At 47.1% G+C, this 26,043-nt stretch overlaps 1 protein-coding gene across 1 annotated transcript; it reads left to right on the top strand.

Annotated features, from left to right (window-relative positions):
- Nucleotides 1-229: 229 nt before the first annotated feature.
- Nucleotides 230-19,956, top strand: AMER1 (APC membrane recruitment protein 1). Its single transcript, XM_041741806.1, has 2 exons — nucleotides 230-414; nucleotides 11,712-19,956. The coding sequence occupies exon 2, from the start codon at nucleotides 11,811-11,813 to the stop codon at nucleotides 15,186-15,188; it is 3,378 nt and encodes a 1,125-aa protein (XP_041597740.1). The 5' UTR covers nucleotides 230-414; nucleotides 11,712-11,810; the 3' UTR covers nucleotides 15,189-19,956.
- Nucleotides 19,957-26,043: the final 6,087 nt, after the last annotated feature.

The following is a 26,043-nucleotide window of genomic DNA, read 5'->3' as shown; positions in this document are numbered from 1 at the left end:
CCAAGCCCAGACCCGCCAAGTGTGGGGGCGGGAATAGGGAGTCCCAGCAAGGGGTTCTTCACCCTCTCCGCCTTCTGCCAACACCACGCCCGTGCTTATTTGCATTTAAAGGAAAAGGCACCAAGGAAAACAGTGGGCGGGTCAGGACACGCCTTCCTACAGTGGCGATTGGGCCACACGTCTGCCAATCAGGGCGCGGACGCCCCACCCTGTGTCTGTGGAGTCGGTGGAGAGGGGGTATGGGGGAGCTCCCCCAAGCCTGGGGAAGGGGAGCCAGTGCAGGAGGTGGCTGGAACCGCGGTGGCGGCGGCGGGAGCAGCAGTGGCGGTGATCTCAGCCACAGCAGCCTAGGCTCCAGCCGGGGCCAGTGCGGCGCAGCAGACAATAACCGGGCTGGAAACCAGACTCGGCCGGGTAAGTGTTGCGCGCAGCCGGGAGCCTCCGCCTGCCAGCAGTCCGGTGCAGTCCCGCGTGCTCCGCTCTGGCACCCTGAAGAGGGGCTCCAAGAGCTGGGCCAGTGGGCGTTTGGGCCGCTCTCCGTTCTCCCGGGGAACCAGCTTTGAGGACTGGCTGGTGAGGGGGAAAGCAAAGTCCTCTGGGAGCGGGCGACCGCGGCTAGAGAGGGCGTAGAGGGCGGGTAGGCTAGCAGGCTAGCCTGGGCCATTCCTCCAGGCTGTCGGGGCAGGCGGGGATGGGGCCCACACGTGCTACCGCAGGGGCCCAGGAGGGGAGCCGCCAGCCAGCACCCCCAGCGGTGCATTTGTAGGCCGGGAGCTCCGGAGCTCCGCAGCTTTGTTGTAGCACATTAGCTGCAACAGCTGTGTTACGTGGGTATTGCTCACCCCAGCGGCCCAGCTGCTGCCCCTTCTCCCCTGCACATCCCCTGCCTGCTTCTCCACTCTGCGGGATGGAGCCAGCGCGCTGGCCTGGGCCCAATGGATACTAGCTTTGGCGTGGATTGGGCTATCCACACTGTCGGCCTTCTCTCCCAGAAAGCTCAGTTGGGCCTGTGGGCTGTCCACTTAGAAACCTCGGCCTTGTGGGCCCCAACCAGCCTCACCCCCTGCTCCTGGGCCTCCAGGCACATCTGGCGCCCGCCCCCGCGGAAAGGCAGACTGGCAACGGAGTTCTTGCTGGACCTTAGGCTGGGGCTGCAGCTCAAGCTAGTCCTTGGGTTAGATCTGCAAGGCCGCTTTGTCCCCTCTCAACCCGCCTCTTCTCCCCTTGGAGAACACAGGCCGCTTTTTTCTCTTCTGCCTCCCATTTAAAAATAGTGATAAGCATCGTGTTGGTGGGGGGATTTCTGTGCCAGAGGCCGAAGGAGCAATTATTGTAGTAGAGAACACACTGTTTGGGTCTGTGTGAGAGAGGTAGAGAGACAGCCAAACCCTCCAACTTTGCAGTTACTTAAAATACCCAGCCTGCTGAGCTGCTGTCATTGTCTACCGCTGACACCTCTGACACTGGTGACCACCTGACTGCAGGACTTTGCCTAGGCTCCCTGGCAAAGACAGGCTGTGGCCTCCATGTGATCCACAGTCCAGGTGCCCAGGTAGCAGCTGAACTAGCCCCACAGAGCTGGCCTCGGTTTGGTCAGGCTCATCTTGTCATGGCCCACATGGTCAAGGGGAGTCTCCTCCTGCACACAAACATTTACCTCTGTCACTCTGCTGGCCTGCTGCACAGGCACGGATATGGGCTAGGTGGAGGGTACTGTGCTATTAGACTCCCTGCCCCACCTGAGGGCATTTTAGCAGAGCCCTCTCCCGGCCATTACAGCTTCTCACATTCATCCCCACCCACCTCTCAGTCGCTGTCCCATGCTTTTCTTCTGGCAATACACTCTAGGCCTTCCCAAGAACAGGAGAGACAAAGTGACCAAGCCGCTGGCAGGCTCTTGGACCTTTAACCAGTCTCTGAGGTGGCGAACCCTGTGGGCTGCAAAAACTGGGTATTTGAGAGGAGTAAATCCCTCACCTGGGGGAAGGCTAGCTGGGGACCTTTGTGACCCAGCCAGGACTGCAGATAATGCACAATAGTCACTTCTTGCCACTTTGACCAGACACTAACAGAAACCAACCCTCTGCAGCTAGGGCTGCAGCTCAGGGCTAGACCTGCTTTCTGCCCTGCCTCAAACCAACAGCCACCTATTTCTTCCATATATAACTCCCCTCCTTACACTCAAACCACTGCCCAAATGCTTTTCCCTCTCAGGCCTTAGCTCTGGGCCCAACTTCTCCTGGGTATCTTTTCCGCCTGTCTCTTGCAACCCATAATGACCTCTTCTTTCTCAGAACTCCTCCAGGCTTGCCTGTATCCTTTGGCCACTTAGGGGCCTAAATTATAATAGGAGACAAACTATAATTAGGTCTCCCTGCCTCTACTTTGTCTTCGTGATATCATGGATCATTTACCCTCAGAAGGGTAAATGAAACCTTGAACTCAGCCACAACCCCCTCAAAGCCTAGCAATGCATAACAATTCATGAATGCTCCAGAAAGACTTGCTGTCCTTGTGGATATTTCAAGAAGATCTTCTCCAAGTTACACTTGTCCTGATCCATATGAAAGTGATTAGAGAAATGATACTCAACGCTCAGATATTTATTGAGTATACCTAATGAGAAGGGTGATGGGTTGCAACTATAAGAACAAAATAAATTATGTCTCCCTTCAACAGCAAGCTCAAGATCTGTACTGCCTAGACCCCAGACTACACATCTTTGGTTGCTGATTCATGAGCCTAGAGGCAAACTACTGTGGAGAGAGAGAAGAAATCTGTATATGCAGAGAGATCACCCTGGAAGCTTCCAGAAATTAGAGGGATTTGGCTAGGTATAGGGTAGTAGTATAAGCAAAATTAGGAATGTGAGGGTGTGGTTGGTAACCAAGCTGAAAGATGTGACTTCAGGTTGAGATTGTTGCATTTAAGGTAGAGAGGAGATTAGTGCCCAGTGATGGGTATTCCCAAATGTCAAATGCTGTGGAATGGGCATCTTGATCTTGGGAGAATGGAACAAAGGGCCATTGAAGAATGGAAAATTGGGAGGTTTTGATACTTCTATGTGTATATACAAATATGCCATAATATGGGATTTTAGAAAGAGGTCTTAGAGATTGAAAGCATGCTGTAAGTCGGAACTGTAAGAGGTCACCTTTGAATCTGGACATAGAACCAAAGGGCAGCTTTCTCTGGAGGAAGTTGTGCCATATTGGCTTCCCTTAAGCTTTGCAGGGGATGAAGCTGAAGGAGGGTGCCTAGAGCCTGCATACCAATATGGTGGAGGCTAAACATCTCGCAGGCCTCTGATGATCTCCATCCTTCCAACTGGACAGACCTTCAGGGAGGTTGTGCATTGTGAGTTTGGACTCCTGTGCTTATGAGATGGAAATTCTGATCCTGGAAAGCAACAGGGACTTCCTTAAGGCCACACAGCATTTAGGGATAGGCTGCCACGGCAGAGGGGCTTCCAGCTCCCTCACAGATAGGCTACTCTAGGCTAGAAGAAGGCATGTCCTGTGTTATTCCGTCAGTTCCCCTGCCTTGAATCAGTCCAGGCAAATAAACTAAGTGATAAACGTAAAGGTTCCAGAGGAGGCATTTCCTCCTTGTGTCACTCATTCCTCAGCCACACATCTCACACTGCCAGGAACTTCTTAGGGCTAATCTGAGCCTTTCATGCCATACATAAACTGTGTGTGCATGCTTGCGTGCATGTGAGCGTGTGTGTGTGTGTGTGTGTGTGTGTGTGAGAGAGAGAGAGAGAGAGAGAGAGAGAGAGAGAGTTGGGGGATGAAGTTGGGGGCAGCTGGCCATCATTGCTCCTGCTTAACAAACCATTGGAGATTTCATGGGCATTAAACTGTCTCTCCTACTCCCAACTTCTGTTCTCTGAATTAGATAGTCACAGAGCTTTTCACCTCCTCTCCTTGGTCTTACTGTTCAAACCTGTGCATGTGTAAGTCTATCTCTAGGAATAAAGTTAGGGAAACCAGAGCCACTGAAGAGGTGTAGGTGCCGTCTGAGTGAGGGTGCATTGCTTCCCCACACCTCCCCTTTTGGGATTAGGGGATAATATAGACAATGAAGAAAATAATATGAGGAGTCTTGGTGGCAGCACAGGTAGAGATATACTGGTGTTACAGGGGCATTTGGGACTTTTTGATCTGCAGTTCTGGTTGCAGAGCCTTCAGTGCTTTCATCTCCTACAGGATTTTTTCCCTGCTAGGCTTCCAAGCAGATACTAACTCAACTTCTCCATCCAGCACTCGTCAGTCCTCCCTGCTTGGGGGTACTCAGTGGAGAGAGGCTGGGCTGGTCCAGTTATGATACCCTTCCCCTCTGGACATATGGGAAATATTTGCAGGCTAGGCCTAGTGCTTTTTGAAAAAATAAAATGTTTGGTGGGGTTCTATGGAGGGAGGCATGAGAAGTGAGGCTGGGCTGTAGTACAGTGGTGGACTGAGCCCTATTGGCTAGGCATGTAGGCCTTCCACTGAAGCCTAGGACCCCCAAAATCACATGCCCCAACCATGGCTCCTCTTTCTTCAGCCACTGGAAAATTGGGCACAGGACTATCCTTCTCCTGGCTTCACACACAATCTGGGGCAAGCAGACTCCTAGTTTAATCTCCCATTTCTAGATATGGAAACTGAGGCCATGAACAGGGAAGGGATTTGCTCAAGTTTACAAAGGAGCACAAAGATCCTGGCCCTCAATTCAAGATTTCTTCCTCTGAGTACACTGATTCTGATCCCCTCCCAAGCCTCAATTTCCTTACCTGGTCTCTCATAGAGTATAGTACATACAGGGGAGTGGATACATGGGTAAGTTCAGGGTCTCCATTGTTCATTTGACCCAGCTGTTCCTCTTCAGGCTTTTATTGGCTACCTTGTCACATCTGTTTCCTTGGAGTTAGCTCCTCTTATTTTTCATCTCAACTGGGTGGGGGGAGGTGGTACCTGTCTTTGATGCCCCTCTTGCTGGGTTAGTGCTGACATAGAAGCTTACTATGCAGGCAAGGCACCCACCTCAGATATCTTCCTCTCTAAGGAAGTTTGGGACCCTGAGAAGGGAGTAGCAAATAGATGGCTTGGCTCCTAGAGCCCCCATCATTCCAGGCAAGCTGGGCAGGGAATCTCAACAGCCTGAGGAGAAGGTGGAGCATGAAGAAGGCTTACCAGGAAAGCCAATTTCTAGGAAGAAATGATGTCCTGGTGACCATACCTTCCAGACTATAGAAGTCCCTATGTGTTGAGGGCTAAAGAGTAGAGAAGTGTGGCTAGGAAAACAGCAGGAGGCATGCAATGTGAGTGAGTCCTGAAGGTCAGGGAAAGGGGTTTGACTCTGATCCTATAGGCAGTGTGGAATAATTTGGTAAGTAGAGGAGTGCTGCATTGAAATCAGGGTTGTAAAAATGAATCTGGCAAGAGTGTGAAGAAGATGAATATGGGGAGGGAAAGGTGGGATTTTAGAGTTGTGGCAGGGAAGAAGCAGAGGGAACTCAGCTAAGAGGCTTGTGTCAACCTTAGAGGACATGGGCTGGCAGCTGAGGAGCTAGAGTGGAGAAGGTGGCTGCAAGAGGCCCTAGCACAAGGGTCTTTTATTGAATATCTGCTTAAGTAACTACCCTATTGATTTATAATCTCTGATTCTTACAGCAATCCTGCACGATAGGTAGCGTTTTCTTCATTTTCTAGATAAGGTGTTTAAGTCTCAGAGAGGTTAGGCCAATTTCTCAAACCCTACCACTTGTAAGGGGTGAAGTTAGCATTTTAGTTCTGGACTGACAAACTGTAGCTGAATTAGATTTCAATTGAACCAACGTTATTTTGAGATCCTGCTCTGTATTAGGTATAGTGACTATAAGATTAAGAAGGATCCACTTGAGAGAGATGGACAGTCTGAGGCCTGCCAGAATGAATTGCCCTCGGCTATGTATGCTAACTTATTTGAGGGGCTGGTGGTGGGCAAATGGGAGCCAAGGCAAGAGGGCTTATTTTGGGTGTCTGTGCTACATCTAGAGGTTATGGGATACCCCCTTGAGAGGATGCGCTCCTTAATGGTAAGGCTGCAAGTTAGGGGAGAGGTGGTTGCAGAGGTTGCTTGTGTTACCCCTGCCAGCAGTCTCTACATGAAAGAAAGGGTGCAAAGACTGGCAGCCCTTCCTTCAGGCCCTGAACAAATGGTTTTGAGAGTGTACCTTGGCTGTGGGCTTCAGAAATGGGTGGTTCAAGGTCCAGATCATCTCATAAGTTATTTCCTTTAAGCAGTAGCTCAAATTCTCATCTTTGTCCCCAGTGGCAGGTTTCTGTTTGAACCTTTTTTTGGCCCCTCAAATTTATCTCCCAAGGAAAAGGAGAGTAAAGGCATGTGTGCCACAGTTTGAGAGTGGTTGTGGTGGAGTTGCTGATGAGAAGAGCAGCCACAGTTTTGGGTTGGCAGCCCTTGGATTCTGAAGTCAGCAGGCATTCTGGAATGTACTAGGTGGGGCCAAAACAGTGGTAGCCAAGCAAGGACTGGAAATGATTCAGAGAAAGCTCAGCTGAGCTGGGACACGTGTGTAAGGAGAAGGGGAGATGATGGCTTTCAGGTGTGAGGAAAACCTGCTCAGTCCTTGCCCTCAGTCTTTCTTCTTGGATTTGGATTGGGATTAGCCCTGTGCAGCAAAATGGCATTGCAATGGAAACTCCAGAAGCCTGGGGGCTGGTGTGGCTCTGTCACCATCCCACTGCATGAATTTAGTTAAGTCTTTTCCCAAGCCTAGAAAGTTTCCTTTTCTGTGACAAGGAGTTACCATATCACACCAGGACTCTTTAATGGATTGTTGGGAAGGGCAAATGGGGGTGGTGGTGAGGGAGTGGGGGAGTTCTTTGTTAACTGGTATGTGCCCCATTGGGTGAAGGCTGCCTGTTGATTTGCATTTCTTTCCATGTTGATACCTTTAGCAGTAGCTGACTGGAGGCTGACTGGAGGCAACTGGAGGCAAGTGCTCAACTGGAGGTCCCTGAATATCAAAACAAAGGTTGGCTAAAAGAGCATCTAAAGCCTCCTGTGAGATAACTACATAGTCACCTTCATTTACCATTTGGGGCAACTGAGGCCCAAGGAGTTTTGGTGACTTACAAAAGCCAAGCAGTTATGCTGCTGGAAAATTGGCCAACTATAATTGGAAGAAAATATTTTAAAAATTAGTTGCTATGCTTTTGAGCCTCTACTATATAATGAATTTTATTTGGTATACAGATATACATTGGTTTTGTTCCTTACAGTAGTTTAAAAGGTAGACACTCTTAAAATAGCCTCATTTTCCAGTTGAGGAAACTGAAAGAACTTGCTAGATTCCCCCCAGGTAGGCAGAGCCTATTATAGTGCAGAAATGGCTGACTCTTGTGTGTATTGGGGTGGGGGGTGTCCCTATCCTCATCACTGCTTCCTTAGTTACCACCTCCCCACCCCTACCATACACAAGGACAAGATGGGTCCAGAGTAGGCTTGCCCCCAGGAAAATTACTTGGTGGAGGTCTAGGGAACTATGACTGGTTGAGGTCATGTCTCTGGAGCTACTGCATGAATCCACACACTTCTTCCCCGAACTCTAAGTTGCCTGAGCTAGCCCCAGGAAATTGAGCTGGGAGCAAAATATGTAAGGCTCAGGCTGCAGCTATTTCCTACTCACTAAGAAGGGTTCCTGGGGCAAGTTTCTGGCTATTCTCCTGCTTCTGTTTTGAGAAGAAGGGAGGAGAAACAAGCTCTGCCCTAGTAGTCAGCCTTCTACTGGTCCCAGCATGGCCTGAGGCTGGTCCTTGGAGCAGAGATGGCCATATCCCACTCCCTGCCATGATAGCAGCAGCTGTAATAAACAGCCCCTGCCAGGGACCACATAGTAGCCCTAGAGTAGCCCTTAGTCATATAGGTTGAGAAACCTAAGGGTTGAGGGGCCCTGCATTTGGCAGTACCACTTTCTTGGCAAGAACCATGAGGGAAGTGAGCTACAACCTGGAAGGGTTGCAGAGTCTGTCCCTTGCTGGCCCCTTTGCCTTCTGCCCCACCTCACTCCCCTGGCCAGTCAATTCTGTGGCTCCAAATAAAGGCACATAGCCCATTGGGGAAGGACAGCACTAGGACTAGGTAGGGTAGCAAGGAGTATGGAGAAGGGATCTGGGCCAGAGGTAACTAGGTAGGGCTGGGCTAGGGGGATGCCAGCTATGGGTGATTCCTGCCACCTCCTATTCTTCTATCTTTGGGTGGGGGGCATAGGCATAGACATTATGGGTGGCTGTGGGGAGGTACATGGCCCTGGGAAGGACAAGTTAGGGAAATGGGAGACAGCATAGTTTCAAAGCTGGTCCTTGCCAGCAGAGATGACCCTGGTCCTACTTAGGAGGGGGCCCTGAAGTTGTGGAGACAGAATCCCAGTCTCAGAGATACCGCTGCCTAGTTCACCCACTCCCACCACATACATGTAGAGGGCTTTTAAAATTGCCCTTATCAAAGACTTTGTATAAATGCACACTCCTGTTTTTAAAATCCCCTCACATTTGGCTCCTCCTCAGCATGGCCAAGGCAGCTGGTCCCCTGGGCTCCTCACAGTGAATGCCTTTCCCAAATAAATGGCCTTTTACACATGGTCTACTACTTCATAAGAAACTGAGATCTGACTTGGAAGGTGGTAATAATAATAGCAATATCAATCTTTCTCATTTACACTGTACTTTACAGTTTATAAAGTATGTTTGGTATCCATTATCCCATCTAAGTCTCATACCACCACCCTAGTGATCTCCATTTCATAAGTGCTCAAGCCTAAGAAGGGTGTCTTGGCCTATTCAAGGTCCCCTGGCATAGCCTGGAACCCAGCTCTGCAGCTCATGGTTCCTTCCACACACACTGCAGATTCCTGTGGCAGGGAAGGGGACAATGTAGGAAGTAGTGGGCTGGCTTTTTACCCCAATGGAGCACAGGAGCAAGGGTAAGAGAAGGCCAATAGGAACTGCCCTCCAGCCAGGGCATCAAGGTTCTGAAAAGCAACCCTCTTTAAGATTCAATTTGCCAGGCATACCTGGGTGGCTCAGTAGTTAAGCATCTGCCTTTGGCTCAGGTCATGATCTTGGGGTCTTGGGATCCAGTGCTGCATCAGGCTCCCTGCAGGGAGCCTGCTTCTCTCTCTGACTCTCTCTATGTGTCTCTCATGAATAAATAAGTAAAATATTTTTAAATTCAATTTGCTTAATCCCTCTGTTTATAACTCCATCCCCAAACCTAGCAGGGAAATTCAGCTTTCTATCCACAAGGATGTTTAGGCCCATGTGGTTTTCCACTTGGCCATTGGTCTTTCTTGATGCCCAGCCATATTTACTAGTCTCACTCATCCCCTCCCATAAATCATTGCCATTTCTACTAACTCCTGTCTGACAAGGTTCAGAGTGAATGCCTTCTCAAAGTAGCTTTTCTGAACCCAGGGGTTATCTTCGCTTTTCAAATTTATCCTGGGATATGATAACAAGGTATGAAGTATAATACTCTACCCTGCATCTTAAGCAATGTATTAAGGCTTGTATTATGTTGTGTATCCTATATTTAGGACCCTGTCCCTATTAGCCTAGGCACTCCCACAAAAGCATTAGTTAGGGGTTTCCCCTTCTTGGTCTACTTTGTAGAACTGAGCTCAATGTCTATCACTTACCAAATATTCAGGAGATGTTTATTTCACAAATTCCACAGAGAGGAATACAATTTCATAATTCCACTACTGCTGTCCCATCTCTCCCATGTCTAGCACCATAAATGACAACACTGTCAAAATTTTCAGAGCTGAAGTAAAAACATCTGTGCTTTGTAAAGTGGGGAATTCAGATTGATGATAGGGCCCCTGCTTTCATCTCATCCATGAGGAGAGAACTCTGAATGGTTGTGTATATGATTGTCTATTTTGGGAGGGGGGCAGGGTGGCACTTCTGTAGGGCTAACTCTTGTTAGGGGAGAGGGAGCTGAGCTAGAACAATATCATGTAAAAATAAGTCATCCAGAAAAAATAAAAACCTAACCTGAGCAAATGACATTGCAGATCTCTGCAGAGAAAGGATCAGATGATATTTTTTCTCTTTTATTTTCTGGATAACCAGCCATTACCTTGCTCCAAGTTTAATATTCAGTTATGCAGAATGGTCCTGATGGAAGCCTGGTCACACTGATGATTCAAGTGTCAAGCCAAGGCACAAGACACAAAATTAATGTTTGCAGGACAGGATCAGAGCCTCCAATGAGGTCAGGGGTAGGTAGCTGCTTTTCTCTCTCCATCCCCAGTGCTGGTCCGTAATCTTCCACTGCAGGTGAATATGTGAGTCTTAATACTCTTGCAACCAATGATAAGGTTGATGAGCTGGCAGATTACTCCAGGGGCACCAACAGGGCTTGCCTGTCTCTTTCTGGGTCCCAGCAGTTGTTTTGCCTCCCTTCTTTACCCTAGCTGCCTGTCTGCTGGTGGCTACCCTACAGAGAGGGGACACAGTGATGAGGAACTTTCCAGGAATAGGTCGTAGGGTTTTAGCAGACTGGTCACTGATCCATCTGTCAACCAGCTATAGTCACTAGAATGAAAACATAAGACTTAGGATGAAGGATATGAGTTGAGGTGGATTGTGGATAGTCATTTTTATTACATCTCTGTGGCATTTGGATGTTTGGAGGATTGGGAGCCTAGACCAGAAGGGTGTGCCTTATACCAGGCTTATTTATGAGTAGCACTGAGATCCTAACTTATAGGCCAGGAATATGAATCACGAGGAGTTTTGCCTTCAAGGAGTTCCCTTTCTAGATAGGGAGCTATATGGGGGCCAAAATAATGAGAAGAGTGGAGAAGAAATAGTTGGCCTCATGATTCTAAAGTGGAACATGAGGGCTCCAGTTGCCAAGAGCCACATTAAAATTTTTTTCCTAGCAGGACAGTCAATAGAGAATCTGACCTAGACCTACCCTTCACATAACCACTATGCGGGGGAAGTATTGCCAGGCCTCTTAGGCCAAGGATATTGAAGTTTGGAGAGTGCCTTGCCCCAAGGCCACCATGTGCTTTTAGCAGATCCTGGATTTTAGCTCTGGAATGTGGATTTATGAGGTTCCTATTCTGGGCTTCTGAAGGTCTGAGCATGGGCATGTAGGCAATCTAGGGATCCTGTGGGAAAGAGGTGAAACTTCAGGTCTACATTTCTATATAGCCCCAGGAAAAATGTCAGTGAGAAACCAGACTAATGGCCTGGGTCTTGCAGAGCCCAGTGAGGACTCAATGGGCCATTTTGCCAGGTTTTCAAAAATTCTGTCATTGGAGCTGACCTCCCTGCTGCTTTTCTTGCCTCCCCCTAGTCTACCCCCTTTGATAATTCCTTTTGTGGTCAGCACAACTGGGCATTTCCCACATCTGCAGTTCCCTGCCCAGTGTTCTCCTGAGCCTAGGGTGGCCTGAAGGGAGTGAACCCCGTGAGCGGCTGGGTGATGGCTGCCTATTGTTCAATGTAGGACTTTGTTGCCATGGGTCCCAGAGGAGGCTGGCCCAGCAAGCCAATCATATGGAATGCATTAAGGTTTTCCCTTCATTTATTTTCTTTCTGGTTCCACTCAAGCCTGAAATAACAGACATCTGTGAAAACAAACCCAGCCTAGATGCTTGCTTACCAGTATACTCTTTCTATCTTTGTTTCTCTCATCTTCTCTAGACCCAACTGGGATGCTTCCTGACTGATGATGTTATAACAGTGCTTGGAAGCCAGAAGGCTGCTTTTTCAGCTGAACATACCTGAGTTGTCTCCATCACCATGGAGACTGGAAAGGATGAAGCTTCTCAGGCCAAAGGAGCATCAGCCTCTGTGGACGCTCAGGACCAAGGGGCAGAGAAAGGAGCTAAGAACAAGGTAGCTGAGATAACAGAAGGGCCAGTGTCAGAACCACCCTCATCTGGCCCAGGTAGGCTAAGGAAAACTGCCATGAAACTTTTTGGTGGCAAGAAGGGCATCTGTACCCTGCCTAGTTTCTTTGGAGGGGGGCGAAGCAAAGGTTCTGGGAAAAGCATCTCCAGGAAGGGTCTTAGCAAGAGCAAGACTCATGATGGCCTGACTGAAGCAGCCCATGGCCCTAAAGACATTTTTAGTGAAGGAACCAGCTTTGCCTTACCTTTGCCTGAATCATCCTGCCAACTTCCCAGTTCCCAGAGTGTCCATGGGGTTTTAGAGACAGACTCCAGATGCAAGACATCTGTGGCTGGAGCCACAGAGAAAGCTGAGGCTGAGAAGGCTCTTTCTGTGTCCAAGCCAAAGAAAGGCCTGAAAGGTTTTTTTAGCAGTATCCGCCGTCACCGGAAAAGCAAAGTCTCTGGGGCTGAAAAAAGTGAGCTAAGGGCCAAGGGGCCTGAAGGGGCTAGAGCTAGGCCTCACGAACATGTGAGCTCGGTCATTCTGCACCATACTGAGGATATCCTCCAAGCCCCCAGAAAGGAAAATGCCAAACTTCAAGATGCTCCTGGGTCAAAAGTTTCTTTAGTACCAGAGCCTTTTCCAGCTGTCATTGAGAAGACAGCCTGTAAAGATCCAGAAAAATCTGTGGAGGCCTGTGCTTCAGCACTTATGCAACCCAAGCCTACCTTAGAAGCTAGTGGCCCAGAAGAGCCCCATAGTCCAGAAACAGGGGAGAAAGTGGTATCAGAAGAGGTAAATCCACCAAATGGCCCTGTTGGGGACCAGCTGAGCCTCTTGTTTGGGGATGTCACATCCCTGAAAAGTTTTGACTCACTGACAGGTTGTGGTGATATCATAGCAGAACAAGACATGGACAGTATGACAGACAGCATGGCTTCTGGAGGCCAGAGGGCCAATCGAGATGGGACCAAGCGAAGTTCCTGCCTGGTGACCTACCAAGGAGGTGGAGAGGAGATGGCCTTGCCAGATGATGATGAGGAGGAAGAGGAGGAAGATGAGGTGGAATTAGAGGAGGAAGAAGAGGATGTCAAGGAGGAAGAAGATTATGACTTAGAATATCTGTGGGCAAGTGCCCAGATGTATCCGAAGTCTAATCTGAATTTGAGCTACCATCCCATCACATCCCCAGGCCACCATGGCTACATGCTCCTTGACTCAGTTCGATCTTATCCTGGCTTAGCTCCTGGGGAACTTTTGACTCCTCAGAGTGACCATCAAGAGTCTGCCCCCAATAGTGATGAGGGTTATTATGACTCCACAACACCTGGATTTGAGGATGATTCAGGCGAGGCCTTGGGGCTTATCCGCAAGGATTGCCTTCCCCGAGACAGTTACAGTGGAGATGCCCTGTATGAGTTCTATGAGCCAGATGATAGTCTTGAGACCTCCCCACCTGTGGATGACTGTCTTTATGACCTCCATGGTCACAGCTCTGAGATATTTGACCCTTTCTTGAACTTTGAGCCCTTTTCTTCCTCTAGGCCACCTGGGGCAATGGAGACAGAGGAAGAACGGCTAGTGACTATCCAGAAACAGTTGTTGTGTTGGGAGCTTCGGCGAGAGCAGCTTGAGGCCCGAGAGGCCCAGGAGGCATGTGCCCAAGAGATTCACACCAGGGAGGCCTATACCCAAGAAACTCATGCCAGAGAGACCCATGTCCGAGAAGCTCATGTCAGAGAGGCCCGAGAGGCCTATGCCAGGGAAGCCCAGGTCCGGGAGGCTCAAGAGGCTCAAATCCGAGAGGTTCAGGCCTGGCAGGAGAAGCCCATCATAGAATATCATATGAGGCCCTTAGGCCCATCAGTGATGGGCCTGGTAGCAGGGGCATCAGGGGCCTCTCAGACATCTCATCGGGCAACCACCTCAGCTTTTCCTGCCACTGCAAGCAGTGAGCCAGACTGGAGGGACTTCCGTCCTCTGGAGAAGCGTTTTGAGGGAATCTGCTCCAAGAAAGATCAAAGTACCTGTCTGATGCAGCTCTTCCAAAGTGATGCTATGTTTGAGCCAGACATGCAAGAAGCAAACTTTGGAGGATCTCCCAGGAGGGCCTACCCTACTTATTCACCCTCTGAGGAGCCAGAGGAAGAGGAGGCTGAAAAGGAAGGGAATGCCACAGTGAGCTTCTCACAGGCCCTTGTGGAGTTTACCAGCAGCGGGAACCTCTTCTCCAGCATGTCCTGCAGCTCTGATTCTGACTCATCCTTCGCTCAAAACCTCCCTGAACTGCCCCCTATGGTGACTTTTGACATCGCTGATGTGGAACGGGAGGGGGAAGGCAAGTGTGAAGAGCATCCTGAGTTCCACAATGAAGACCTTGCAGCCTCCTTGGAAGCTTTTGAGTTGGGCTACTACCAGAAACATACATTCAACAACTACCACAGCCGATTCTACCAAGGTCTGCCCTGGGGTGTGAGCAGTCTCCCTCGCTATTTGGGACTGCCTGGCATGCACCCTCGACCTCCACCTGCTGCTATGGCCCTCAACAGGAGGAGTCGCTCTCTGGACACTGCAGAGACCTTGGAGCTGGAGCTTTCCAATTCCCGCCTTGCCCAGGGATACATAGTGTCTGATGAGCTTCAGGCTCAGCAGGAAGATTCAAATGAAGAAGAAGAAGAGGAAGAATGGGGTCGAGACAGTCCTTTGTCCCTTTATACTGAACCACCAGGGGCCTACGACTGGTCTGCCTGGGCTCCCTGTCCTCTCCCAGTGGGGCCAGGTCCTGCCTGGATAAGTCCCACCCAGTTGGATGGGTCTTCTAGTCAGTCTCCATATGAGCAGACAGCCTGTTGCATACCTCCTGTGGCCATGTCAATGTTGTTGTCAGTACCAGGGCCAGAGCCAAGGGTACCTGGGATATCCAGGCCTCAGCTATCTCGGCCTTCGTACCTACCCCTGCCTATGGTCTCTTGTTATAACCTGCAGCCACAGGCCTTTCAGAGTGTGAGGGCCAGGCCTCAAGATATGCTGCTGCCTATTGATAAGCCCAACTGCTCTTCCAGTTCTGGAGGCTTCAGCTCCAGTCCTCTGTCCCAGGCCAAGCCTGTGGGCGTCACTCATGGCATCCCTCAGCTGCCCAGGGTCCAGCCTGAGCCCCAACAACCTCAACCCATTCACTGCAAGGCTTCCAGCCTTGACCTATCAAAGGAGATGGCTGAGCAAGGTGCCTCTCTCCCCCTTCCCACCAGCTACTCCACTGCTGTGAATGGAAAGCTAGCTGAGTAGTCATTATCTATTCTGGAGTGGGGGCATGGGGCCTGAGCATGTGAATGGGGAACAGGGGTTGGGCAGAGGGGTGGGTGGTGGGGGTTGCTATTTAACTTGAAAATCCTTTTGGCCAAGGAAAGCTCCAATGAGTTTTTGCCTTTGTTTTCCCACTTCTCTCTTCTGCCAATCTGTGGTCACATTCAGCTTGAGTACATCTGCCCTAGGAGGCTGCTATTGCTCTGTGCTCCAGCTTTTCCTTTTGGGGTTTCTTGTTACCCACGTAGGGTTTTTTGGGATGCTGTACTTTTGTGCCTATTCCAGTTGCCCAGTTAATGATTATATATATAGCATGCATCCTTGACACAGGCTTAGTACCCCTGCCACCCTCCCCCCACACACAGTGAATGATGAACCACTGATGAGCAGCCAGGTCTGCACTGCTTTCCACTTTAGGACAGGGGGCTTGTTTGCTGTTAACAATGTGAAATAATGGTACAGATCCTCCCCACCCCCACTTCCTTCAGTCTTGGCATAGCTTTCACCATTACATCAGATGATTATAATCTATTCACCCCAGCTAGCTGCCCTTAGAGAGGATCAAGTAGCATGTGTTTCACTGCCTATTGCTATGGACTTTGTCATTGTAACCAGATGGGGGCCTTTTAATCTGGTCTGCCATAGCTTAGGTTAAAGACAAAAATGCTATCCACTTAATGGAATGATCAAATTCATTCAGTTACAAACATAAGACAAATTAGGGCTCTATTGTAGATACTACCATAAGTCTTGAGTTGTGGAGTGATGGGATTTTTTTCCCTTCTTCTTCTCTTAGGCTTGTGATGCCTGAGTTGTAGTCACTTGAATTTTTTTTTACTCCAAAGGAAATTTTAATAATTTCTTCACAAGGAAAATATTCTTTTAACTGAGATACAGGAAGAGAAGTGGCCTAAATTAGGCTTGGCTATAGGGTGTCAGGGTTCTTGCAGCTTGCAAGGGAAGGATAGGAAGAGGAGGTCCATTTGTCCCTGCTGGCAGGAGAGAATTTTCGACATTGCAGAGCTCAAGGTAACCCAGCTTCTTAGAAGAGAAAAAGTTCCTCAACATTTGCCCACCCCTTCATTTGGATGCTGTAAAGAGGCTCCAGAGACACCAGGCTAGCACTCTCAAGAGACAGGATACCAAAAGCATCTAGGCTGCTATTCTGGTCTCTCTAAAGAGCTTTCATTTCTAATTAGCCAAGTCCTTAGCATCCTCAAAGGACTGGCCTTCTTAAGAGGAAAGACTATGACCTGCCCTCACTCTACTAAGCTTCAGGATTCTGATTTGCATTCACTCCATGCCCTTTATGGAGTGAATGGTGCACTCTTCTGCATCCACAGTTTTCATGTTAAACTAGCTGGGAAATACTGGTGAGGAAGAGTTGCTGTCAGGAAGACATTGCAACAGTTTAATCTAACCTGACTCAACCTCTCATTAATCAAGAAGAGAAAAATTATTTTTAATTTCTTTTTTGGAAATAGAATATGGGACATTTTTTGCCTGGATGTGTTGACCTAAATTATAATGCTTGCCTCCCTACCCCTGTCCCTTACCCCACTTATCTCTATGCCTGTTAGGAGAGGAGGGCAACTGGGCTCTTGTGAACAGAATGTTGGCCTCTGAGTCAAGGAAGCAAAATTTATGGCAAACTTCCCCTTGGCCAGGAAATGTATTTGTGCTGGTTTTTATCACCATTTCTCAGATTAGGGTTGGTAGTGCTTCTTCCCACAAAAAGCAAACCTCTGATAAAAGCTTTACCCACTGGAAGTACCAAATGAGTTTATACTTAACACCACTGCTCAAGGGACCTAGTCCAACTCTCCAGGCTGTTTGCATTGTGAAGAAATACATAAATCATGGATTTGGAGAAAGAGGACAAGGAAGGCCCTCACCCCAAGCACAGCATTCCAGGAGAGAAGTGCCCAAATTCCAACTGTCTGGCCTCTTATCAAAGCTGCCCTGGGAGGGTGGGGCTGAAATAGGCCTGGCTGTTTAGCAGGAAGTAAACACCAAATGCCTTTACCACAGGGGAAATCCCACTACTTGCCTCCTTTCTCTCTGCTTGGCCTTCAGGGCAGTTCAACTCCTATCTGTATGTGGACTGTGCCAGCCACAGCAGGTAGTAGAGCCATCACCAGCCTCCAGAGCCTGCTGGGCCTCCAGCCTATCTAAGAAGAGAAAAAGTAGGTGGTCAGCCTTTGGCCAAGGGCAGAGGGCTTCTCTCATTGAAAAGAGGGAAATAAGAGAGGTGCTGCCCCTGAGGGGAACAGCCATTGTACTGATATACTCTGTTGGGCTTTGGAAGGTCATATACCACAGAGTAGGGCCTAGAACTGAGCAACATGTCATGGTTTGTACATTGCTGCCTGCAAGCCATTTCAATGTCCTTGCCAGCCCAGGGACAGGATTCTCACCACCAGAAGTGGTATAATCAGGGTACATGGCTGCAGAAGCAGGCTCCTTTGAGTCTCATTCTATATCCAAATAGTTCATGTTCAAATCCCAGCTGCAGCCTAGAAGAGGAAGGAAGATCTAGCTGGGAACGTGTTATGGCAGTACAGATTGACAATGGGAGAACCAACCAGGCCTCTCCCCAAAGATAGCCAGTGCTTGCTTGGCTGACACCAGGTATGCCCTGGACTACTAAAGGTATTGATGTCAAGCCCACATATCTTAGGCTGTGTCCAGATGAACAACATGTCTGCATTGCAGAGTCCTGGGATCATGCTTGTGGTTGTGATTTAAGGGAAGATATGACTTGAGAGGAGGTGTTTGCCATCATCTTGCTACCCATCAGGCTAATCTAGTGTCAGACAGCTCTGACCTGAGAATTCTCAGATGAGGCCAATCCTTGGGGAACCAGTGACTGGATAGAGAAGTCCAAATAGCAGGCTTCTTTCAGGGCTACCAGTTTCTTAGTGTTTTAACACCTTCAAGAAAGCCCTGCCGTGGGGCATCCATCTTGGGCACCTGTCCATGAGCCTCCTGGGCCAAAAGCTTTGGTCAACACTAGTCTCTCTCCTTCCTTAGTGCTGTATCAAGCAGGGAAGTAGCTTCCTACACCCAGAGTGTGTTCCTCTCATCCTGTTGTCAGCAACTTTCCCACCCTTGTCAGTACTACCACCCCACTCACACTTGGCTCCTGGGCCCAATTGCTAGAGGGAGGCATGGGGGATTTAGCAGGGAGACTTCAAGTTTACCCATGTGTATGTTGCATATAAGTTGTTTTATATATATATATATATACACATATATATGTATATATATATACACATACATATATATATCTCAAAAGTCAATTATCTATTTTTGTATTGTTTGCATTTTATATTCATGGAAAACAATGTATCAATTGTTCTTTTCTGATATATTTTATTTTTAAGTGGTGCTGTTTACAGTTTTAAACAAAACAAAGATGACACAGAAATTGCTGCTGCTTGTGCAGAGGGCTGGTATCTCAACTGCCTAGGGCCCTCTCTCTTTCCCGTATCTTCACCCCAATGTGTCCATCCCCTCCCTCCATGATAGGGATAACAAAAGATTCCCAGGTACTATGACAAATGCCAGGTGACTCAGGCATGGAGAACCTGGTAGATAGCATGTTGTTTTATGGCTTTATTTTTTCTATTGAGCCCTACCCCTTCCCTACATGTAGACTTTCTGGAAGAACCCATCTCTCTGTCTCTGTCTCTGTCTCTGTCTCTCTTTCTGTTATTTTTATGTTTTATGCTTTCATTTTGAAATAAGTCCCTATGTTGTGCTTTCATACTGAATTTCTCCAAAGGAGCATTTTGGGGACATTCTCCACCCAGTGGGGAGTACATGGAGTTTCTATCATGCCCTTTCTCCCTAAGAAGCCGAGGAGACAGATGGCGGTGATGGTTCAACCACCTCATTGGGGAAACCCTTGTGTGAAGCTTTCCAAATAGCTCAGTCGATTGTGACATTTGCCCAGAAGAGATGTTGGAGAACTCCTTGACCTCTCTTGCTGCTTTGGGGGTATCTATCCCCCTACCACCATTCCTCCTGCCCTGTTCTGCTCCAGTTCACTGGGGGAACAGTGACTATGAGGGTAATGGATTGCTGGCCTGATTCCCACTTTTCTATCCTACAGTCACTCCAAAGAAGAAAATCCACATGGCATGTGTATGTGTGAGGGTTGGCCTACTGAGGCAGGGAGTTTTTAAAATATTTTATTTATTCGTGAAAGATACACAGAGAGGCAGAGACACAGGCAGAGAGAGGAGAAGCAGGCTCCATGCGGGAAGCCCAATGTGGGACTCGAACCCGGGACCCTGGGGTCCCGGGATCACTCCCTGAGCCGCTCAACCACTGAACCACCCAGGCATCCCAAGAGGCAGGGATTTACTATTCCTGTTACTATTGGTGCTTATTTTCCCTGCTGTAGATGGGGGTGGAGTAGAGAAGAAACCAGGAATGTATATTTAAGTCACATTAAATAAAATGGCTGGAGGACAGAGGGAAGAAATTGGTAACTGCAGTACATACCCACCCCAAGTGTAAGAGTTTTTCTCTCCCAGTGTAAAATGGGGAGCATGATCCCTGGATGTGCCCTAGTTTCCCTTTCCTTATCCCTGAGATATCATATAATTGTCTGGATTGTGACTTCTCCAATCCTAGCTCTCACTGACACCTGGATATCTTGATGCACTGCCTATTTGTAACAACATATATTTCTTTTGCTGAATGCTAATAAACTGGGTTCAAGAAGGACCCTTCCCCATCACAAAAGTGCATTTTTGTGGTTTGTTCCATAGCAGCATACCTGTGACCCATGGTTGTTGAGTTTGCCCTTGAAGGGAGATGGAGAAAGCAAGAAGGCTGTCAGGGGGTGGGGGTCATCCATTGGGGAAACAGAAGCCAGACCTGAAACTAAAAGTATGGGAAACCAGTTCTTTATCCAAGTCATGCCCTCCATATGTCTGATGATGTGTTGGTAATCTCTCCATCACACTTTTCACATTTTGAGAACTGCCAGAGGCTGGTTAGCACTTCTAAAATTAGCCTCCGTTAATGCAAGTGTGCTGGCATCTCCACCAGCCAGGAGGCAGAGGTGTCAACTTCCTACTGATGACTCCATGAAAAGGATAAGACCAATGGTGGGACTCCCCAGCCAAGCTGCAGAAATGGCATTCCTCACCTAGGTTTATGGGCAAAGATGCTGCCTGGGCAGCTGCCTGCTCCACTTATTCAGCTATGGGGCTGAGTGGGAAAAATGTGTTTTACCCTTGGCTCCTGATAAGCAAGGGATTCTGACACCTGCTAGTGGGCTCCTTTGAGTTCTTCCCAATTGCCATGCCCAAGCCAGAAGACCTAAAATAGTCGCTGCTTGAAACTGCTATAGACTGTAGACCATCGCCACAGACACATAGGAAAGCTCCCTGGGGTCCCTTCCCAGACTACAAAAGAAGTTTGTGGCCCCCAGTACCTCATGAATCAAGCAAACCCAAAATAAAAGCAATTTAATGAGAGAGAAAAGAGAGAAGCTCCTGGGAGGGGAGTTAATAATTCATAGATGTTGAATTGCCTGCCATGTACTGCTCATGGAAGGAATGGGGTCATGGTTGCTCAGAGAGCTTTTGTAGCAAGACCTTTTAGGAAGGTCTTATTACATCCATTGGAAATTCAAGTAGTTTTGTAGTATGGGAAGCCTAAATTTCTGCCTTAATCTTCATCCCTCATTAATCAGTTGGGTTTGGGAAAATCCCTTCTGAGTTTTAGTTTCCCCATCAATAATATGTGGGTGGCATGGGCATAGATTTTACTAGGCTAGTTTCCATATGCAAGTCAGAGGACTGGGCTACCACTGAGTAACCTATAGAACTTTCTCAACTGCCTAAATCCAGCACTCCTCACCTCTTTCTGACTCAGTTGGCCTGGGGTGGAGTTATTTTCTGTGGTGTGGATCCCACATAACAGGTGCGTTGGACCTGCTGGACAAGATGATTGGTTAGAGCTTTTTCTGTTCTGCTGTGACTGATGGCTGTGACCCTCTGGGGAGTCCTTTGCAATACTGGAAGGGGATGTCAGTGGAGAGATGTTGTTGGTGGAGGGTTCTTTGGATCACCAAGAAACCAAACCCACCTTGGTCAGCTCCAGAGTTGTTCTCTAGTCTGCTTAAGGACTGGGGTTGTGCCTGGTGAACAGGCCTTTGTTCCTAGTATCTGTTTAGAACAGATATAAATACGACAGAAAAAATATCTTTGTACAAGCCTTTTGGATGACACTGTGTGTAAGCTACTAGCTCCCCACTGCCCCCACCCCCAGTGGGTTCTAGGCCTTACCGACCATGTTCTTTCTCTGGATAGTTCCTACACTTTAGCTGGGATGCATAGCTTCTGGGATCCAGACCTGGCCAATAAAAGCAAGGGACCAGAGGGTAGCACTTTCTAATCTGCAACCTCCTTTCATCTCCATTATCTTTTAAAAGGTCCCTGATCCAGGTGAGTAGGCAGAAGATCTCATCCCCACTTTATAGAGGTGGGAAAGGAGCCATGGGAAAGTGAAATGATTTGCTCATGGTAATAGAGTACATCGACTGTAAGTCAAGATGAGAAACAGAATGGGCAGGTAGGGTTGGAAGATATGATGGAAAAGATCACTGCTAATAATTCATCCATCACCAAATGAATTGTATCATTGATATGTGCAGGCACTAGACACTTTAATCATGTCATCTTGTGCAATCTTTAACTCTATGAGGTTAATGTTGTTATGTACATTTTAGGATGTCTCATTTTAAGAAGAGAAAACAGAGCCTCAGAAAGGTTAAGACTCTTACCAAAGTTCACACAGACAGATAAGTGGACTCCAAATCTCCATTTTTCTATCATACTTGTAGTGAAGCTTCAGGTTAGTTGCACATTAGGGATGTTACGGATGAATAAATCCCAGAAATGACTTCAGCAGCAAGCCCAAAATAATAGCATCCTAAAACTAAAGAGGACCTCTGGCTGCTTCCTTATTCCACTGAGCCCAGATCAGTCTCCCAGCTCCAAGCCTAGATCAGAGGCCCTTGTAAGCCCAAGAAAGGACTCCCTTCCCCTTACTCCCACCCCTAGCCTTGGATCTCTGGGAATTGTTCCCAGCCAGGTAGACCCCCTTAAACCTGTTAATAAGTGGTCTGGGAAACATGATGACAATTGGAGCACCACCTTATGAAGAGGTACTTAATTATAAATCACTTAATAGCCACAATGGGAAACAGTCTCTTTCTCTGGGAGAATAGCTGCTGTCTGGTGGGCTCTTGAAGGCTGCTCTCCTCCGCTCCTTCAGTTTCTTTCCTGCTTTTCCACTTTCTCTTTTTGGATGCCTGAGCACATTTTCCATGTTGTTCTCTCAGTACATGGAGCATCTGATGAGGTTTCTCAAAGGCTTCTGTGCAGCACCCATTGCTAACAGGAAGTGGATGATCTGCCTGGCCAGAAATCCCAAGATTAAAAGTACTGTTATGTTCTCCAAGGAAACAAAAATGGAATGAGCATCGATCTGTCCACAAACTAAGATGTGGGTAGGTAATAAATAGTACTTTGTTTTGTTTTGTACCTAAATTCTGACTTCAAACTCCCTATCCTAACAGAGAAGCAGAAAATTCTGTCAGTCATGACTGAGGACTCCTTCAAGGGTAGAACTGGAATTCAGGGTACATTTGTGGTACCCATTAATTAGGGTGACGGCAACTAATCTCTAACTTATTCCAATCACTACTGACACCCTCATTTTCCATGCCAGCAGTAGGAGAAAGAAAGCTGAGAGCCTTAGGGATATAAACTCTGCTTCCCTCTAGGTACCTTAGAGCCATCCCCTCCACATCCTTGAGGAATCGCACTCAATCAGTGTTTGAGTTCCTGCTGCCTCAGACATACTCTTCCATTCTCGGTAGGGCTGGGAGGGGTAGGGACCTCTCCTATTTTTTTTTCCCTTTGGGCTTTCCAATGCCTCTTCCTTTTCCTTTATGATAGTATATAATCAATGAGATTTTCAGGCTTTTATAAAAAAATATTTGGTCACCTAAGCTTGCTTCTGCTTTCTACACTGTGAAATCCCTGTTGCAAGAGGTCTGTTAGGGGCTTCCAAAAAAGCAGGGAGATAGGAAGTGAGGACATAGAGGGACAACACACACACACACACACACACACACACACACACACACACACAAATGTGAATATTTCTGGAAATCACCCTGCCACAAAAAAACTGCTTTATTGAAAAAAAAATTTCACTGTTCTAGAATTGAGGACACCATGATATTAGTCCCTGCTCTGTCTGCAACTGATGGAAATTTGGGTGATTTCTCAGAACCTCAGTTTATTCATCTGTAAATGAGAGGGCTGGAGAACATAGAATCTCAAGCTTCAGTCCTTTTTTTTACCCTTCCCCTTTTGATGCTTAAATTCTTCCTATGCCATCTGTCCTTTTCCTGCTCACCTCCACTGGCATATATCCCTGGGGCAGTTTTAATGCCCAGGATGTGCCTTCTTTCTTAAACTAATTTTTCCTTATTTGAGTATAGTTGGCACACAATGTTATATTAGTTTCAGTGTACAAATAGCAATTCAAAATCTTTATATATTATACTATGTTCACTACAAGTGTAACTACCATTTGTTGCCATACAACACTATCACAATTTCATTGACTATATTCCTTATGCTGTAACTTTTATTCCTATGTCTCATTTATTCCATAACTGGAAGCTTTATCTCCAACTCATTTTCACCCATTTTGCCCATTCTCCTATGTCTATTCTCCTACTCCCTTACCCTCTTGCAACCATCAGTTTGTTCTGTATATCTACAAGTATGTTTCTGTTTTTTAGCTAATTTGTTTTGTTTTGATTCCACATATAAGTAAAGTCATATGGTACTTGTCTGATTTATTTTACTTTGTTAATTTTCCCCATTCTCACTGGTGTGAGGTGGTATCTCATTGTGGTTTTGTTTTTAATAATACATTTATTTTTTATTGGTGTTCAATTTGCCAACATACAGACTAACACCCGGGAAAATTAACAAGGCAGGAAACAACAAATGTTAGAGAGGATGCAGAGAAAAGGGAACGCTCTTACACTGCAGGTGGGAATGTGAAATGGTGCAGCCACTCTGGAAAACTGTGTGGAGGTTCCTCAAAGAGTTAAAAGTAGACCTGCCCTACGACCCAGCAATTGCACTGTTGGGGATTTACCCCAAAGATACAGATGCAATGAAACGCCAGGACACCTGCACCCCGATATTTACAGCAGCAATGTCCACAATAGCCAAACTGTGGAAGAGGCCTTGGTGTCCATCGAAAGATGAATGGATAAAGATGTGGTTTATGTATACAATGGAATATTACTCATTGTGGTTTTGATTTGTATTTCCCTGAGGCAAGTGATGCAGAGCATTTTCTCATGTGCTTGTTGATGTGCATGTCTATGTAGTCCTCTATGACATTTCTGTTCATGTCTTTTGCCCATTTCATGATTGGATTGTTTGTTTCTTTGGTGTTGAGTTTAATAAGTTCTTTATAGATTTTGGAAACTAGCCCTTTATCTGATATGTCATTTGCAAATATCTTCTCCCATTCTGTAGGTTGTCTTTTAGTTTTGTTGACTGTATCTTTTGCTGTGCAAAAGCTTCTTATCTTGATTAAGTCCCAATAGTTCATTTTTGCTTTTGTTTCTCTTGCCTTCATGGATGTATCTTACAAGAAGTTGCTGTGGCCAAGTTCGAAAACGGTGTTGCCTGTGTTCTCCTCTAGAATTTTGATGGAATCTTGTCTCACATTTGAGTTTAACTTTGTGCATTGTGCAAGAGAGTGGTCTAGTTTCATTCTTCTGCATGTGGATGTCCAATTTTCCCAACACCATTTATTGAAGAGACTGTCTTTTTTCCAGTGGATAGTCATTCCTCCTTTGTCGAATATTAGTTGACCATGAAGTTCAGGATCCACAACTGGATTCTCTGTTCTGTTCCATTGATCTATGTGTCTGTTTTTGTGCCAGTACCACACTGTCTTGATGACCACAGCTTTGTAGTACAACCTGACATCTGGCATTGTGATGCCCCCAGCTATGGTTTTCTTTTTTAAAATTCCCCTGGCTATTCGGGGTCTTTTCTGATTCCACACAAATCTTAGAATAATTTATTCCAACTCTCTGAAGAAAGTCCATGGTACTTTGATAGGGATCGCATTAAACGTGTAAATTGCCCTGGGTAGCATTGACATTTTCACAGTATTAATTCTGCCAATCCATGAGCATGGAAAACATTATATGGTCTCATTAATTTGGGGATTATAAAAAATAGTGAAAGGGAATAAAGGGGAAAGGAGAAAAAATGAGTGGGAAATATCAGAAAGGGAGACAGAACATGAGAGACTCCGAACTCTGGGAAACAAACTAGGGGTGGTGGAAGGGGAGTTGGCCAGGGGGTGGGGGTGACTGGGTGATGGGCACTGAGGGGGTCACTTGATGGGATGAGCACTGGGTGTTATTCTATATGTTGGCAAATTGAACACCAATAATAAATAAATTTACAAAATAAAAAGATGTGGTCTATGTATACCATGGAATATTACTCAGCCATTAGAAATGACTAATACCCACTATTTGCTTCGACGTGGAGGGACCTGGAGGGTATTATGCTGAGTGAAATAAATCAGTCTGAAAAGAAGAAACATTATATGGTCTCATTTTCTTGGGGAATATAAAAATTTGTGAAAAGGAATAAAGGGAAAGGAGAGAAAATGAGTGAAAATATCAGTGAGGCAGAGAAAGACATAGACACGGCCAACAAGCACATGAGAAAATTCTCCGCATCACTTGCCATCA

The sequence above is a fragment of the Vulpes lagopus genome, chromosome X (genome assembly GCF_018345385.1).
Source record: "Vulpes lagopus strain Blue_001 chromosome X, ASM1834538v1, whole genome shotgun sequence".
NCBI lineage: Eukaryota > Metazoa > Chordata > Mammalia > Carnivora > Canidae > Vulpes > Vulpes lagopus.
This window is presented reverse-complemented; position numbering and strand designations above follow the sequence as displayed.

What these genes read in the sequence shown, in the direction of transcription:
- AMER1 (XM_041741806.1), top strand. Translation starts at nt 11,811, where the DNA reads ATGGAGACTGGAAAGGATGAAGCTTCTCAGGCCAAAGGAGCATCAGCC.